We start from the raw sequence: 17,277 nt of genomic DNA, 5'->3' as shown, positions 1-17,277 counted from the left end.
GTCATTTGGCACGGCAGGGAATCGAACTGGCAACCTTCAGATTACTAGCCCGATCCCCAATTGATCCCTAATCGCTCAGCCACCTGTATCCTATCTCCTTTCATCCCTCCCTGCCACCCTCTCTCTCTCCTGTCTTCCTCCCTTCCCCTCTGTCCCCTCTCTGTCTCTCTCACCCATCTTCTCCCCATCCACCCTTCCTCCCTTCTTTCTCACTCTTCCCTCCGTGTTCTCTCTCCTCCTTCCTTCCCTTTATTCCCCACTGTGTTCTCCGTCCTCCTTTCCAATCCCTATGCCCCTCCATCTTCCTTGTTTCTCTCTCCTCCTCTCCTGCACTCGTCTTGCTCCCTTGCTTCTATCCTCCTCCCTCACAGCCTTCTCTCTCCTCCATTCTCGCCTTCTCGCCCCGCTCTCCTCCCTTCCTCCTCTTCCAACCCTTCCCCTGGTTAAGATACATGTGAGCTGAAAGCTATTCATTCGACGTTTCTCCAGACATAATAAACAAGTTATCAGACGCGAGTCGGCGGTGAAATTGCACATCAGCACAAAGCACTCGGAGAGAGAGGCCGTGGCTCCGGCACTGGCTCTCCTGCCCGCCAACTCTTAGCCCCACCTGCTTTGCCTCCCTCCCCCCCCCTCCTCCTCCTTCTCCACAGGCTGTCAGGGCTGAAATTGTTCCATAGTTTCATGATATGGCCAGTTTGCAGCCCGCCATTCAGACAGTACAGGCAGTCAGCCAGGCATCCAGCAGGTGCTGTAGTGTACAAGGGACTTTACAGGGGATGTCTGTCCTGTGTGTCTAAGCTTACACCGGCTCTGAGTCGGGGTACACAACAGTAATAGCTCCTACACTGGAAGGCAGTCCCTGTTGAGTGTGTGTGTATGTGTGTGTGTGTGAGTATGTGTTTGTGTGTGTATTGTAGCTCTCTGGATGCTGACATTCAGTGACTTTCAGAGCCTTAGATTAGCTTGAGGCCATCTCGGATGTTATTCAATAACGTACAGACAGTATGGATGTGTGCTCATATCATTAAAATGATTTGTTGTTGTATTAGTAGTAGTACAAGTGGCAGTATCACTATGTATGTTTATCAAACCACAACTATGAAACATGTTTGACTGCTGCTGATGTTGAATAACAATAACCCTTTATTAGGGCTCTGGGAGAGGACAGCCTTGTGGGTTGGTTCTCCAAACCCAGTTGTAGCCAACCTGATTCTGCTAGTGAGCCCAGCAGATGTTAGAATCAGCAGTGCTAGATGAGGGTTGGAAGACCCACAGGGCAGTAGCTATCCAGGAACAGGGTTAGAGAGCCCTACTCTTCACAGTCTACATCCCTCTGACCAGGGGCTGCAGATATGAATGTGTGTGTGTGTGTTCTCTCACCCCTCTCCTATCTGTCTCTTCGTTCCAGTTGTTTCCAGTTCTGACTCAGACGAGGTTGATCCATTCGTTAAATATCAGAGGTCGGACCGTGCAATTGCTGGGAGTCTTTGTGTCTGACCAGCCGAGGAGGTGACACCCACCTGTCCTCTCCTGTCCTGTCCTCTCCTAGCTCTGGGCCCTGCCCTGCCCCGGCCTCTAACCCAGCCTCTAACCCAGCCCTAGCCTGAGACTACAGTCCCAGACTTCCTTCCTTCCTTATCCTTTTTGTCTTTACTCCTTTTCTGCCTTCTGCCATCCAGTCCTCCTCACTTACCTCACTTATGACACAGCGCTCTTCTGTTTACGTAAGGTGTAACCTGTGCAGTCAGAGGGAGTTTGGTGTGTGTGTGTTTGTGTGTGTGTGAATGTGTGTCTGTGTGTGAGGGAGACTTTAGCCCATCAGACCATGTTGACATGCTCCTGTAACTCCTCACACGTGTCAGTTCGCACAAAAACTCCAAGAATGTCAGACAATGCACACACACACACACACACACGCACACACACGCACACGCACACACACACACACACACACACACACACACACACACACACACACACAGCACTCCAGTTCGAGGTAATTCGCAGCAGACAGCAGATCATCTGGTACTGTTTTAAGAAGCTTAGCTATTCCGAGGTTGTTGGGGTGGGCTCACGACACCTGCTGTAATCTGACCTCAACATACACACCTTCATCACCATTCCCATCGTCTTCATGCTCTTCTCCCTCCTCTTCCTCATTTTCATCATCCTCTTCCTCCACAACACATGTAGAGATCCGGATCTGCGGAGGGAAAGATCGGGACTGTTCCAGAACAGCACAGAACCTGAGATTCCTTTGAAGCTGTGAGACAAAGCGAGGGGGGGGGGGGGGGATGAGAGATAAAGGAGAGAGGAAGAGAGTTAAAGAATAAGAGACAGAGAGTGTGTGTGAGAGCGAGAGAGAGACTCCATTTTAGGGTTGCATGTTAATACTGCACAGACCACGATGCAGCACTGCAGGTCACTGTGCTGCTGCTCCTGGTCGTGTATGAATCAGACCCCCTGTAGCTGTGAGTGTGTGTCTACAAATTGTAAACATGCAGCTCATAGTGATGTACTGTAGGGTGGTACAGCACTGCTGTGTGTCTTAGGGAGGGGCATAGCTAAGCAGGGGGCTCCGGGAACCCATTCGCCCTTCAGCATTTTGGTACATTTATTGGACCAATACTTTATAAACAAATTCTCATTATAAAGATGAGTACATGAGTCCAATTTAGCTGCTCAAACTCAGAGCTCATTTCTTTTACTGATCTGAAAACCTCTTGACTCCACTCTATAGTAGCCTACCACAGCTATCCAGTCACAACACAACAAACATAAACAATGTATCAAAAACTAAAGCCATGGGATGGTAAATAAAAATACTTTTGCATATTCAAGTATTTGAGTGAGGTGTTCAAATGAAAGTATTTGAATAGGGTTCGCAAAATGGAACTTTCCCTGGGGGTAGAGTACGTCAGGTGATTTAGCGCCGAGGGTTTTGGGGAAAAAAATATTTTTAGGTTATTAACTGTGCAAGTGCAATGCAAGTGCAATGCAAGTTCAGTCAAGACAATCACGTATTAGATTTGAGCATTTATTGTTACATGACATGGTCATGTAGGTTTGACTTTGGCGGAGTGGATGATCTAAGGGAAGCACTCCCTGCCTCCTCGATGCAACACATACATACATGACATATGAGGCAGGGAGCAATAGAGATATAATCCACCTGATGGATAGAACATACAGACAGCATGGGGGAGAAGGGGATGGTGGAGGGTGGCAGCAGCACTGATCATACAACAAATGGGCTGAGTGAGCGTGTGTGTGCGTATCCGCGCAGCCTTTTAATGCCGTCTTATCGGACGTGGCCCAATGGGCTTGTGCTGGCTAACACAGGTGTGGTAATGAGCGGATGTTGCGCGCTGCCCGATTGCCCTGCCTGAACTAGCTGTGCTTATTTACGTTGACTTATAGCCAGGTATTTACATTAATTGGTTGACTGACCAGATTAATTTTCTTCTCCAGCTCTGTGCAAAAATAGCCCAAACCTGCAGAAAAGTCAGTCACCAGAAAGCTACATAAGCTGCTATTTGTAGCAGTTTATGTATTTTTTGCTACCTAGCAATTTAGACTGGCTGATACTTTATATTAGACTGAGTGTGTGTGTCTGCATGCGTGCGTGCGTGTGCATGTGTGTGTGTGCGTGTGTGGAGGGGGTGGGTATGGTGGCCCTGAAGTGCAAATCACACCCACTAACATGAGTGCATCCCCCAAATGAAAACACTCCCCCCAAATACGAGTCAACTCCCCCCAAATAGGATGACTTGCTCACCTCCCCCTAATACAAAGACACTCTCCCCCAAATGGGAAACGACATTACATTAACTAAAAAACACATTACATTAACTCAAAACGGAAAAGGTTGGTACAACACTTCGTTGCTGAATGGATGCAGTAACTAAGAAGACATTGATCGACAGAAGTACAAAATGCAATAGCCTGACAGAGTTACGTGCACCAGTACATTTGTTTGGCTATCGAAGTATGTAGCAAATAGTACATTCTAAAGCGTTGTACATGTCTAGACGCTCTATTTCTACATACCTGTATTATCTTTCTGAACTGTGGACAGTTTTATGGACTGACTGTGGGGTCATTTTGATAAAATGTATAAGGGGTTTGATAACTGGATTGCCATACTTCATAGACAGCTTGTTAACATAATGAGTTTGATACACTATGACATTTGTAAAAAAAAAAAAATTATAGTAATTATAACTACAATAAAATACAACAAGAAAGAAAACAAATATTTGTCTATAAAGAAAACCTAATATTTACGAAATACATACAGATATTACATGCATATTACAAATAATATACACACATAAGTTAACATTAATACAAGGGGCCTCAACAACCTGGTACAACGTGAGCCTCTGCTTCCCTCAAGCCATGCAAGGCAAAGACAAAAGCTATGCCAGCTCTACTGTTGCTACATTATCGGCCAAAACTATGCATGTCTTTTCATCTAAAGTGAATGGTTCCAACCCTGTAATTTTAGAAGCAAATTGTGAGAAGTAACATATCTCCCTCTCTCTCTCTCTCTCTCTCTCTCTCTCTCTCTCTCTCTCTCTCTCTCTCTCTCTCTCTCTCTCTCTCTCTCTCTCTCTGTCTCTCTCTCTCTCTCTCTCTCTCTCTCTCTCTCTGTCTGTCTCTCTGTCTCTCTGTCTCTCTCTCTCCAGTGGACGGCTGCATTGATTGGTCCGTGGACCTGAAGAGGTACCGTGTTCTGGCCGGTGAGCCGGTGAGGGTGAAGTGTGCTCTGTTCTACAGCTACATCAGAACCAACTACTCCATGGCCCAGAACGCCAAGCTGCGCCTCATCTGGTACCGGAACAAGGGCGATTCGGAGGAGCCAATCATCTTCTCAGGCCATCGCCTCAGCAAGGAGGACGACTCCATCTGGTTTCGCTCCGCCGAGCTGGAAGACAACGGCTTCTACACCTGCGTCCTCAGGTAGGTGTGTGTGTGTTTTGTGTAGCTGTGTTCATGAGGAGATCTTTTTGTCTATGTGTGTGTGTGTGGGGGGGGGGGGGGAGAGAGAGAGATCATCAGATGTTGGTGTTGTTCTGAGAGTGTATTGTTCTCGGGTGTGAGTGTGTGTGTGTGTGTGTGCTTCAGGAAGAGGGGTTGGTCACGCTTGGTCAAAACAAACAAATAAATAAGGGTTTGATGTCCCTTAGCTGCATTCTGCAGGTGAGTGAGACATGAGGAAGGGAGAGAGAGATAGAAAAGGAGGGAGGGAGATAGGGAGAGAAGGGGGGAGGGCGAGAGGGAGGGAGGATTGCAGGTGCGAGTGTGTGAAAAACACGTTTGGTGTAAAGAGAGCGATGATGGTCTAATTGAAAGCAAGAATGGTCTTGACAGAGGTAGGTTGAGAGATGGACAGAGAGAGAGAGGGAGAGGGAGAGAAACAGACAGACAAACAGAGAGAGAGAGACAGGGGGGGAGACAGACGGAGAGAGAAAGAGGGAGAAAGACAGAGAGAGCGGGAAAAAGAGAGAGTCAAAGGGAAAAGAGAAAGAGAGCGAGGGAGAGAGAGATTTTTTTATAAATCTCAGGAAGATTGTAGCTGCAGCAGGTTCTGCTGTCACAACTTAGACTGAGGCTCAGTAATGAGGCTCTACATCCCTCCCTCCCTCCCTCCATGTCTCCTTCCCTCCCTTGCTCTGCTCCCTGTGTCCTTCCTTCCCTCCCTTCCTCTCTCTCTCTCTGTCTCTCTCTGTCTCTCCCTCTCCCTCCCTCTGTTCCCCTTGACTCTCATTCTTGCCCTCGGCTTTCTCTTTCTCTCTTTCTGTCTCTCGCTCTCTTCCCATCTAAGCTTTATCTCTCTCTCTCTTTCTCTCTCCCCCCCCTCCTTCCCTCCCTCTTTCCTGGTGTATGGATAGGTTGACAGTATAATTAAAGCCCATTCTCTGTCACTCTCCATGCACCCCTTATTATCACACTTACTATCCAACGCTGCTGGACACACACATACACACACACACAGACACAGGGCTTCCTTTCTTACAGGCGGTTGAGATGGCAGACTGGATATTTATAACCAGAGAACATAGCTGTATACACACCACAGGAAACAACAAACTGACATGTGTATACTGTATGTGGTGATGCTAGCCACAGCCGTGCTGCATAATCTGTGTGTGTGTGTGTGTGATGGGTCGTAGGATCTCTGTAACAGCACGCGCACACACACACACACAGAGAGACACACAGACACACAGATTAGATGACATCCACACGAGAGACACTCACACGTCCCCCATGTCCTCTCACCGTTCCTCCATCTCTCTTTCCCGCTTTTTGACATCGCTCTCCATCTTTCCCATCCACCTCCCCCCTCTGCTCTCTCAGTCCCCTCCAGTCCTCCCCCTCTGCTCCTGCTGTGGACATCAGCCGCTGGAACCCGATGAGACAAGGAAGGGAAACGAGATAGACGGCCTGGGAACGTGAGAGAAAGGGGGACAGGGTTGGGCGAGGGGTGGAGAGAGAGAGCAGAGGAAGGGCAGAGAGGGGGGACAATGGTCAAAACGGAAGGGGGCAGATTGAGATGGAGGGACAAGAAAAGGAGACAGGCGCAAGAAAGAGGGGGAGGGAGATGGAGGGAGAGATGGAGAGACAGAGAGATGGAGGGAGGGAGAAATGGAGGGAGAGAGAGTTGGAAGGAGAGAAGTGCCTCTGATGATGTGTTGTGCAGGGTATTTGTGGAATGTGATTCGCCTCTGGAGACAATTGCTGTGAAACAACATTGGAGGAAGCTTCCCTGTGGGAGATGGCACAAGGTGTATGTGTGTGTGCGCGTAACAACGGGAGATAATGGCCAGGTCCTGGAATGGCCCATGGTCCATTGTCTCAGTGGGTCCCCTGACCCAGGGGGTCGGTGTTGGGGGTGGGGCAGCATGCTGCATGCCTGTCCCATACCCCTTCATCCTCGACATCTGATAAGGCACACACACACACAGACACACACACTCACACATGTACTGCCATGACTCCCCCAGCAGCAATAGCACCAGGCGATGCCTACTGTTTTATGAGGACATGTGCATCTAGCAACCACTCATGTCTGAACCCCTGCCAGCATGACACACACACACACACACACCCCAGCAGCATGACACATGTTCATTTGTAGTCACATTGTTGATGCAATCTGCACAGCAAACACACAGCGTTATTCAGCGTAGCGGATTCATCTCTCCTGTATTCCTCTTTCTCTCCATCCCAGATCTGAGGAGCCGGGGAGGGGGAGAGGGGGGAGAGAGAGATTTCACGCCTCTCTTCTAAACAATAGCTCATGCGTTTGCTGTGATCCAGAACTTCACACCAGGACAGATTATACACGTGTCGTAGCTGTCTGACTGTTGCAGTTTCACGCTCTCCTCAGATATCTGCTCCAGTCATTAGAGCACCTCTCTGTGGAGACCTCCCTCTCTCTTGCTCTCTCCCTCGCTCTCCTTTGCTCTCTCTCTCTCTCTCTCTCTCTCTCTCTCTCTCTACCTCTCTCTCTCGCTTTCTCTCCCTCTCTCAATTCAATTCAATTCAGCTTTATTAGCATGACAGTCATTTCAACCGTATTGCCAAAGCAAGACGCACAATAACAGACAACCATACATCAACAACACCATTCAAAAACAACATAAGGAACAACAGTCTGTATCGTCCGGAACATGTGGTAACAACAAAGTGTCAAGAACAGAAAACAACAAATCGAAACAAAAACAACCTAAGTAAATAGCTACATTGAGATGGACAACACATATTACAAATAGGATTTCAAGGCTGGTCACATTACATTCAGGTTTTCCCTGATTTCATGGCACTCTTTTAGAAATCGTCCAGATAGGGGGGCTGTGTGTCCCTCCCCTAAGAGCACTTTTAGCTTTTCATTATCAGACAGTGTGGTGAATGATGGTACAAGGGATTCAAATTTATCAAAGAAATGCTGTCTGGTATGTCTGTACCGTTGGCAGTGTAGTAGAAAGTGCATCTCTGTCTCTACCTCACCTGTAGTACAGTGGCCACACACTCTGGACTCTTCTGGTAACCAGGTTTTCTTATGTCTGCCTTTTTCAATGGCCAGACTGTGGTCACTGATCCTGTATTTGGTCAGGATCTGTCTCTGTTTTACGTCTTTTACAGTATAAAGATATTTAGCCAATTCATAGTTTCTGTTTAGGGCCCGATAGCAACTTAGTTTGTTTTGTTTTTTGGTTTGGTTGTTCCAATGTTCCAGATAGGCCTTTTTGGTTTGTTGGACAATTTGGTTTACTCTGATTGGTGATTGTGAAGCAGTGCTGGTCTGAGATGGGGCAATGTTAGGTGTTGGTTGGTTAATTAGTCTCATGACCAGCTGACTGAAAGGACTCTTTTGGGGGTTCAATTCTTGGGTTTTCAGTGCTTCAAATTGCAGAGTATCTTGGGGACTTAATTTGAGATGTATCCAGAATTTTTGTGATCTTTTTTTTATGTTTATAATTAATGGATATCGGCCTAATTCTGCTCTGCATGCATTGGTGGGTGTTTTCCTTTGTATGTTCAATATAATTCTACAGAATTCAGCATGCAGGGCCTCTATTGGATGTTTGTCCCATCTAGTGTAGTCATGCTGACTGAGTGGACCCCATACCTCACTGCCATATAGAGCTATTGGTGCTATTACGCTATCAAATATTTTAGTCCAGATTCTAATTGGTATGTCTATTTTATATGGAATTGCAAAAAAGGCTCTAGAGGCTTTCTCCTTCAGCGCATTCACTGCCAGTCCAAAGTTTCCTGAGGCACTGATTTTTATCCCAAGGTAGTCATAGGACAGGGTGTGCTCTAGTGTGGTGTTTCCTAGAGTGAATATATGTTAGTTTTCCTGAGATCTGGTCTTTTTCTGGAAGATCATTATTTGAGACTTTTTAAAGTTTACTGTCAGGGCCCAGTTCTGACAGTATTGCTCTAGCAGATCCAGATGCTGCTGTAAGCCCTGCCCTGTGGGTGACAACAGCACCAGGTCATCTGCATAGAGTAGGAATTTTACCTCCCTTTTATTCAGGTTGAGGCCAGGGGCTGTGGATTGTTCCAACAATACTGCTAGCTCATCAATGTAGACATTGAAGAGCGTTGGAGATAAGTTGCATCCCTGGCGAACACCTTGTCCTTGAGTGAAGAAGTCCGTTCTTTTATTGTTAATTTTTATCCCGCACTTATTTTTGACATAGATTGATTTGATTATGTCATAAACTTTACCTCCTATACCACTTTGGAGAATTTTATAGTATAATCTATAGTATAGTATAATATAATATAATATGTGTTATTATATATAATAATATAATCTATAGTATAGTATTATAGTATAATCTCTCTCTCCCTCGCTCTCGGTCTCTCCCTCGCTCTCCTTTGCTCTCTCTCTCTCTCTCTCTCTCTCTCTCTCCTTTTCTTTTCTCTCTGCCTCGCTCTCTTGCTCCCCCTTGCTCTCTTTTGCTTTCTCTCTCCCTCCACCTCTCTCTCTCTCTCTCTCTCTCTCTCTCTCTCTCTCTCTCTCTCTCTCTCTCTCTCTCTCTCTCTCCACCTATCTCTCTCTCTATCTCTATCTCTCTCCACCTCTCTTTCTCTACCTCTCTCTCTACCTCTCTCTCTCTCTACCTCTCTCTCTACCTCTCTCTCTATCTCTCTATACCTCTCTCTCTCTCTACCTCTCTCTCTCTACCTCTCTCTCCACCTCTCTCCTCCTCTTTCTCTCTCTACCTCTCTCTCTCCACTTCTTTCTCTATACCTCTCTCTATATATATATACTTCTCTCTCTCTCTCTACCCCTCTCCCTCTTTCTACCTCTCTCTATCTCTCTCTCTACCCCTCTCCCTATCTCTCTATCTCTCTCTCTCTCTCTCTCTCTCTCTCTCTCTCTCTCTTTCTCTATACCTCTCTCTCTCTCTACCTCTCTCTCTCTCTCTTTACTTTGGCCTGTTCTGCTGTGCTCCCTCAGGCCTCCCAGTAATCTGTACCACCTGTCTCTTTCTCCTTTCAGGAGATAAAAATTCTCCTCCTGTCATCACCCTGGTGACTCTCCTCTCCCCTCCTCTCCTCTCCTCTCCTCTCCTCTCCTCTCCTCCCCTCTCCTCTCCTCTCTCCTCTCTTCGCCTGCCCTTTCCTCTCCTTTCCTCTCCATCATCAATCTTTCTACATATCTGTGGGCAGTGCCTGCTAATAAAAGGGAGAACTTCCGGGCTCAGGAATTTTGGCAATGTCTTTATCTATGCCACGTGTACCAAACCTTTCCAAAAAGTTAACCAGGGGTCTCTAGAGCTAGTCTCTAGAGCTGTAGTTAGCAGCAGAGAGTCGTAGTTTCAAATAGCCAGCAAACGAAAACAGAGAGAGGGAGAGGGGGAGATTCAATTACCTCAAGTACACCCTGTTGGAAAAATTGAAGATGTAACACATTTATCCTGTATAAGAATGATTCTGTGTTCAGCATTACTTGGGTGCAAAGAGGCCTAACCCAAATCTGAACTCTGGGTAAACATACAAGACCCTTATCTAGGGGCTGAGGACTAGGAAGAAGGGGGTTGGTTTGGTTGTTTTAAGGAGATACTGTGTGACAAGGACTATAGGTGGAGACGCAAGGTCTGGTGACCATTTGCTCGACACCTATGTGAAGGAGCTTTTACGACCCCAGGACCGTAGATCCTGTTATTGTGTTTCAATCAGGGTTGATGTCGTAAACACGTACACACGTAAAAACGCACGCACACACGCGCGCCAGGTCTATGCAAGGAGCCAATGAAGAAGAGCCATGGGACATTTGCATGCCTTTGTCTTAACCAATGACTGTCGAGCGGTTCTGTTTAAATAGGTAGCTAGCACAACATGCTAGCAGACAAACTTTGTAGCACAATGGCGTGTGATGTTTTTGTCTCCTTGTGGGCCGGCCGCAAGCAAAAAAGCTTTCTTAAACTTGTTCACCGACTGACTGTGCAATGCTTGATAGATTAATATTTCTGACACACCCACCTGAACGAGCATAACCTGCCCTGACCGTGTACTAACAGTAAACAAAGTTTTCATCCTGAGACCCAGCCCGCCTGGACAACAAGGCGGCTTCCACGTCGATGTTCAACGGCGTGTCTCAACCGCCTCCCAGACGCTGTTAGAACGTTCTCAATACCTTTGTGAGTGCAGAGGAGCCACGGAGCAATTTTGAGTTTTTCAATCTGTGGCTATGAAGAGAGCGAGTGCTGTAGATAGTCTGTTAGGGGAAAATCAATAGGAGCCAGAAAAGTGATTATGGAGGAATGACAGCGGGGCTGTCTGGTGTTAGACTGTGCTGGCAGACACACAGAACACTCACTCGGGCAAAGAACACAGGCACAATGACGCAACACACATACACACTCACATCATGGACAACACGGACAGCACTCGAAAACAAACACACATGCTCACACGGGGGAAAAAACAGTCACATGCACACTCAAACTTGTAGGCAGGACTTTGACAGAACGGCCTACAGCAATGCCCCCTACATTAATGTCGTGTGTGTGTGTGTGTGTGTGTGTGTGTGTGTGTGTGCGTGTGTGTGTGTGTGCGTGTGTGTGCGTGTGTGTGCGTGTGTGTGTGTGTGTGTGTGTGCGTGTGTGTTTCTGAAAGGTAGACACAAAGACGCGGAGAGAGAGAGAAAGACAGTGCACTGTCGGCAGTTTTCCTGCAGAGCGCTTGTCTCTTTGATGTGGGGTTGCCTAGTGCCGTTGCCTAGCGCTGTGGCCCCTTGGGACAGCACCTATTAACCCTCCGTTCTCCTTTAACCTTGAACATGAAACACTCACACTGATCCAGACACACACACTCTCACACACTCACAAACTCACGGCATTGACTCATCACTAAGGAACAGTAGATGGAAGTCCCTCTGATTCTTCCTCGAAAGGATCTGTTTGCTGTCGGAGCAACCGTCTTTTTCCATTGTGTGTGTCTTTGCGTTTGTGCATGACAAGTTCTTACCTTGTTCTATGCACCATTCCTGATGAATACATGCTAAACCAGCTGCCTGGCCTAGCCAGACAAATTCGCAAATGCATAATTTTTGATTTCCAAGGGATGTCGTCAATGGGTGCCAGCCAAAATGCCTCTGGATGCAATTGGATAGAATTGGGTAAAGACAACCAAGACAACCAATCAGAGCAACAAGACGTCCTCTTGGTTGTTCACAAAAACTCCTCAATGGTGCTCCTCTGTACAGTCATTGTATTGAACCCGCCCCTATCACGTAAACCATTGTGATTGGCCCAACCAGATCCCGGTCAGATGGAAATCAGGTGGAATGGGAGGGTGGCCAGACCCATCTGCCAGAGCAGGTAAACTGAGCTGGCAGATGGGTGTGATTCCCAGGCCAATGTAGAAGATATGTTCGTGTTGAGACTCCTAGGTGGGGCTGTCCATAGAGCTTTTGATGACCTCTTGGTTGTAGTTTTGGTTTAAGAGGTCTCAAGGTACTGCTTTACATACACACAAACACATACACACACACAATGTAGTTGTGGAATATTGAGAAGTCAAGATCGGGTTGGTGAAACGTACACACAGGTTTTAACTGCAGGGACCCTAAGTGATGACTAAAAGTACTTGACAGACACACACACACACACAGTGAGATGAACACACTCCTCTGACCTCTGCTATCCCCCAGCGGAGAAGAAAACTAGTTAATACTGTGATGTCTTCCTGTGGTGACTGAATCGAGAGAGAGAGAGAGAGAGAGAGAGAGAGAGAGAGAGAAACAAGGCAGAGAGAAAACAGAGAGGACAGCATTAGCCTTTTATCCACTAGCTCAGACACCACACTGGCATCACCACGACACTGTTACCCTACAGGAGAGGGCTAGCTCCTAATGGATGCTCCAGTGTACCAAAGTTTATTCCACCCAGGCCCCTTGTCCCCAGGGAACACACACACATACATAGACACTCACAAAAACACACACACTGACCTCTGCTTCTCATGTGGCAAGCCTCCTGAAGGTCGTGTGTGTGTGTCTTGGAGAGTGTGTTTGTGTGTGTAGTTGGCTTAATTGTGAAACTAATTTCCTGCACACATTAGCAGATGTAAACACTGAAGTGCAATGAGCAAAAAGGCTCTTTATTAAGTGTGCGATTCATTTAGCAGAGGTGAAGATCAGATCAAACACACACACGCATATCCACAAACACACACACTTAATGTTGGGGAAGCAAGGCAAGATGAGCAGCAGTTACAGGGATGAACTGCTGGCTAATTGTCAGTAACAGATGAGTGAAGATGTCCTCATGACAGAAAACACACACACACGTTTGGCATCAATTTGTCACGAAACACGCACACACAAACCCACGCACACACACATACACCGACACGGCCAAAGTGTGAAGAGAGTGTTTTATTCATAGGTCATTCTCTCTCACAGTTAATAAAGTGGTCCAGCTGTACCCAACTATCTCTCTCTCTCATAGTATCCTGGGAATGATGCCAGGAATCACAAACACACACACACATGCACGCACGCACACACCACACAAACACATACCTCACACACACACACTTGCAGACACATGCACAATGACGGACACACTCACACACTTACAGACACATACACACTTACAGACACATATCATACACACACACACTTACAGACCCATACACAGTGACACAGACACTTACAGACACAAACACACTTATAGACACACACACACACACGTACAAACTACACATTCCGCACACTTACACGCAAACACCTGCACACACACAAGGTCCCCCGGTGTCCGATGCAGTTAAATGTTTGATGTTGTCATAAATGTTGGCCTGACACAGAGCTGTATGTGGAGCTGGAGGAGACCAGGGCCTCTGCAGCTTCTGTGTCCTGACACACCATGTCCACTGGAGACCCGTCCTGCCACATGCCTCATGCATTTTCTATAGCTGAGGATGCAACTGTCAGCCTTAACCTAGCGGCTGGGGCCACACAGAGTATCTGTGTGTGTGTGTGTGTGTGTGGGGGGGGGGGGGGGGGGGGGGGTTCCTGTGTCTGTTAGTGTGTGTATGTGGGAGGGGGGGCAGGTCTCAGTACATGCTTTCCCTCACATGATTTGACACTTTTTGTGAGGGTGAGCTTAACTATGATTGTCTGCCAAACTGACTGGCAGTCTGGTCCATTAGTCGGTTGGCTGGCTGACTGGCTCTCTGGTTTAATGAGATGCTAATGTATTCTTTTCACAGTGTGGATTCTGCCACTTAAGGAAGAGCATGTCATTATTAATTGAAGTGTTGAGAATGCTGCACATATTACATGTTACGCCTGCTGTGTGCACATACACATCTTCATGGATAGACACTAATTCCACATCGACAGCACTAACAATGTGTTTTAAACATCTGTATGGATCTGTAGGCAAACTTGGATCCCACTTCTCTATGAAGTTCTATTGTTGATTCTAGTGGAGTATCTACTGTTCCAGGTGGTTAACCAGAGAAGACTTGTGGTTTCTGGCTGGGAGGGGGTACAGATAGGATAAGTGCTGGATAAGTGTGTGTGTACGTGTGTGTGTGTGTGTGTTTGTGTGTGTGTGTGCGCATTGATGTGATAAGTGGTGTGTGTGGTGAGGAGCTGAGCTGGCCAGGAGCAGCCCTGCTGTGTCTGATCGATGTGCCGTGTGTGTGTGTGTGTTTGTGTGTGTGTGATGACCACTTCTGCAGCAAAGGTGAACTTGGGAGAACAGAAAGCCTGATGTGTTTCTCTTTGTGTGTGTCTGTGTGCGTGCGTCTGTGTGTGTCTGTGTGTCTGTGTGTGCCCCCCGCAGGAACTCAACCTACTGCATGAAGGTGTCCATGTCGCTGGCAGTGGAGCAGAGTGACGAGGGTTTGTGTTTCAGCAGCAGGATCAAACACCAGGCCCAGGCCGAGGTCACCAAGAGCAAGATGATCAGCTGCCCCGACCTGGACGACTACCTGGCTCCCTACAAGCAGCCACAGGTCACCTGGTACAAGGTGAACACACACCCACATAGACACACACACACAACAACAACATGCACACGTGCACACATATGGACCCACCCGCACACAAACACACAGGCTCGTTTCACTATCCCAGTGAGCGCCTCCAAATCACTCCCTTTTCAAATTCAGTTGTCCCCAACCCATTAACCCTAACCCTCTCCAATTGGACTTCTGGTCCCTATAAGGTTAGTTAAACAAGACACACTCACACACCTAAGACTAGAGAGGGAGATATGAGACACGCAATGGAGTGTGGAATGGAATGTGGGAAGTTGTTCAAATACTTTGAGTGTGTGTGTGTGTGTAGGAGTGTGAGAGGAAGGAGTGGCGGAGTTCCATCCAGGTGAACACCACCCATGTGTGGATCCCCGAGGTGGAGGAGGAGGATGGGGGCAACTACACCTGTGAGCTGCTGTATGGAAGCAGGCTGGTACGCAGAACCACCCAGCTCAAAGTCACAGGTAGGCCTCTGCCTCTGTGTGTGTGTGTGCTGTGACAACGTGACACATCGATTATGTGTCAGTGATTATGCAGACTGTCATGGTCACTCGGGCTGGGAAACATTGGCTCCAATGTCTGCTCCAAGGATGCACTTTTGAAACCTTTTACTCGATATGACATAACTCTGTAGCCCTCAGGCTCAGGGAGCAGAGTTAAAAACCCACGCTCCGTAGGGACACTCTCTGCAAAAGCCCGTCGGAGCCACTCCTCACTAACTTCGCGTCACATGATTCTTGGGGATCGTGGGAAACACTAACGTTTGAGGGTGTGTGTATGTGTGTGTTTCATATCGCTCAAAACACAACTAAACGCGGGCACTCACAGCAGGGAACTAGAAAAACACTAACAAGAAAGAAAGAAAGGTGCCTGACAGTGACAGACAAGGAACCTGCTTGGAACTTGCCAAATGTTTTATGTAAAACCATAGAGTTTGCCCCAAACACAACAAGCCACAACACCAGCCAGGATGGACCCAGTAGCAACAAATGCCTTCACCAACTAAGGAAACATCTCACCCTAAACCAGGACTCTTTCAGTTCATGTTGGTGCAATCCAGAATAAGTGTGCTAGCAGGCTGTTTGACAGGAATCAAAAACGTAAACATGAACATAAGATGACACCCAATGTGCAAATAGCAAGTGTGTACGCGTGTGTGTTTGTTTATGTCCAATCAGCAGCTTACTCAAGCCAGGCTACGATGAGATAGTGTATTTTATTTGGGATGAGTTTATCCCTGTTTGGGGCCAGTGTCAGAGCAAAGCATGCTGGGATTCCAGGCCAGTGCGTCTGACCGCTTGGCCCTGAACTGGATGTTTGGGCAGTGTGTTTGAGTGTGTGTGTGTGTGTTTGAGTGTGTGTGTGTGTGTTTGAGTGTGTGTGTGTGTGTTTGAGTGTGTGTGTGTGTGTTTGAGTGTGTGTGTGTGTGTTTGAGTGTGTGTGTGAGCGTGTTTGAGTCCTTACTGACTGCAGAAGGAGCAGCTGCCAACTGCAGTGTGAAATCAAGCCCCCAGCTCATACATCCAGCCCCCTCACCCCCCCCCCCCAAAACACAGCCCAGCCAATCACATGAGCCCTGCAGTCTGGCCGCAATAACCTCCTCTGCTCCAAACAGGAAGCCAGACCAGCAGTTAGACTCCTATTTACATCAACCTACTGCAGCTCACTGCCTCTCCCTGATGGATCTCAACACACACACACACAGAGGACTTTAACACACACACACACATGTAGTGTCTGTCAGTGTTTGTTAGCAGTGTGGGTGCTGGGACATGCTTCAAACAGTGTTGTGGAGCATGATGTTGATGTGTTGTTGATTACACATGGTTGCCAGGGATGATGACCTGTGACCCCAGATGGGATGTTTAATAGCTGCTGTACTGAAAGGTCAGGGGCTAGACATGGTCAATGCGACCTGGCTTAGAGAGAGAGAGAGAGAGAGAGAGAGAGAGAGAGAGAGAGAGAGAGAGAGAGAGAGAGAGAGAGAGAGAGAGAGAGAGAGATTCACAGACAGGCTCAGATTAAAACAGAGACAGACAGAGAAGGAGAAAGAGAGAGAAAAAAAGAAAAAAAAAGATAGAGATAGAGAGAGGGAGAGAGGGAGGTCATCCAGGTCTTTCTAGCTGCCAGCGGTCTGCCTCATTAAAGCGTCCTTGTTGACAATCAGACCAGGAAAACATCCTACTCCCTCTTAGTGGTCAGGGTAGATGGGGGAAAATGAGAGATAAAAAGAGAAAGAGAGAAGTAGGA

The 17,277-nt window shown here is 47.4% G+C and overlaps 1 protein-coding gene across 1 annotated transcript in view; it reads left to right on the top strand.

Annotated features, from left to right (window-relative positions):
* Positions 1-17,277, top strand: part of il1rapl2 (interleukin 1 receptor accessory protein-like 2) — a 141,548-nt gene that overhangs the window by 67,522 nt on the left and 56,749 nt on the right. Inside the window, exons 2-4 of the mRNA XM_062476309.1 lie at positions 4,695-4,968; positions 14,832-15,018; positions 15,338-15,491. Coding sequence (XP_062332293.1) covers positions 4,695-4,968; positions 14,832-15,018; positions 15,338-15,491 — 615 coding nt within the window. The remainder of the gene's footprint in view (positions 1-4,694; positions 4,969-14,831; positions 15,019-15,337; positions 15,492-17,277) is intronic.

Source organism: Osmerus eperlanus, chromosome 13 (assembly GCF_963692335.1).
Source record: "Osmerus eperlanus chromosome 13, fOsmEpe2.1, whole genome shotgun sequence".
Taxonomy (NCBI): domain Eukaryota; kingdom Metazoa; phylum Chordata; class Actinopteri; order Osmeriformes; family Osmeridae; genus Osmerus; species Osmerus eperlanus.
This window is presented reverse-complemented; position numbering and strand designations above follow the sequence as displayed.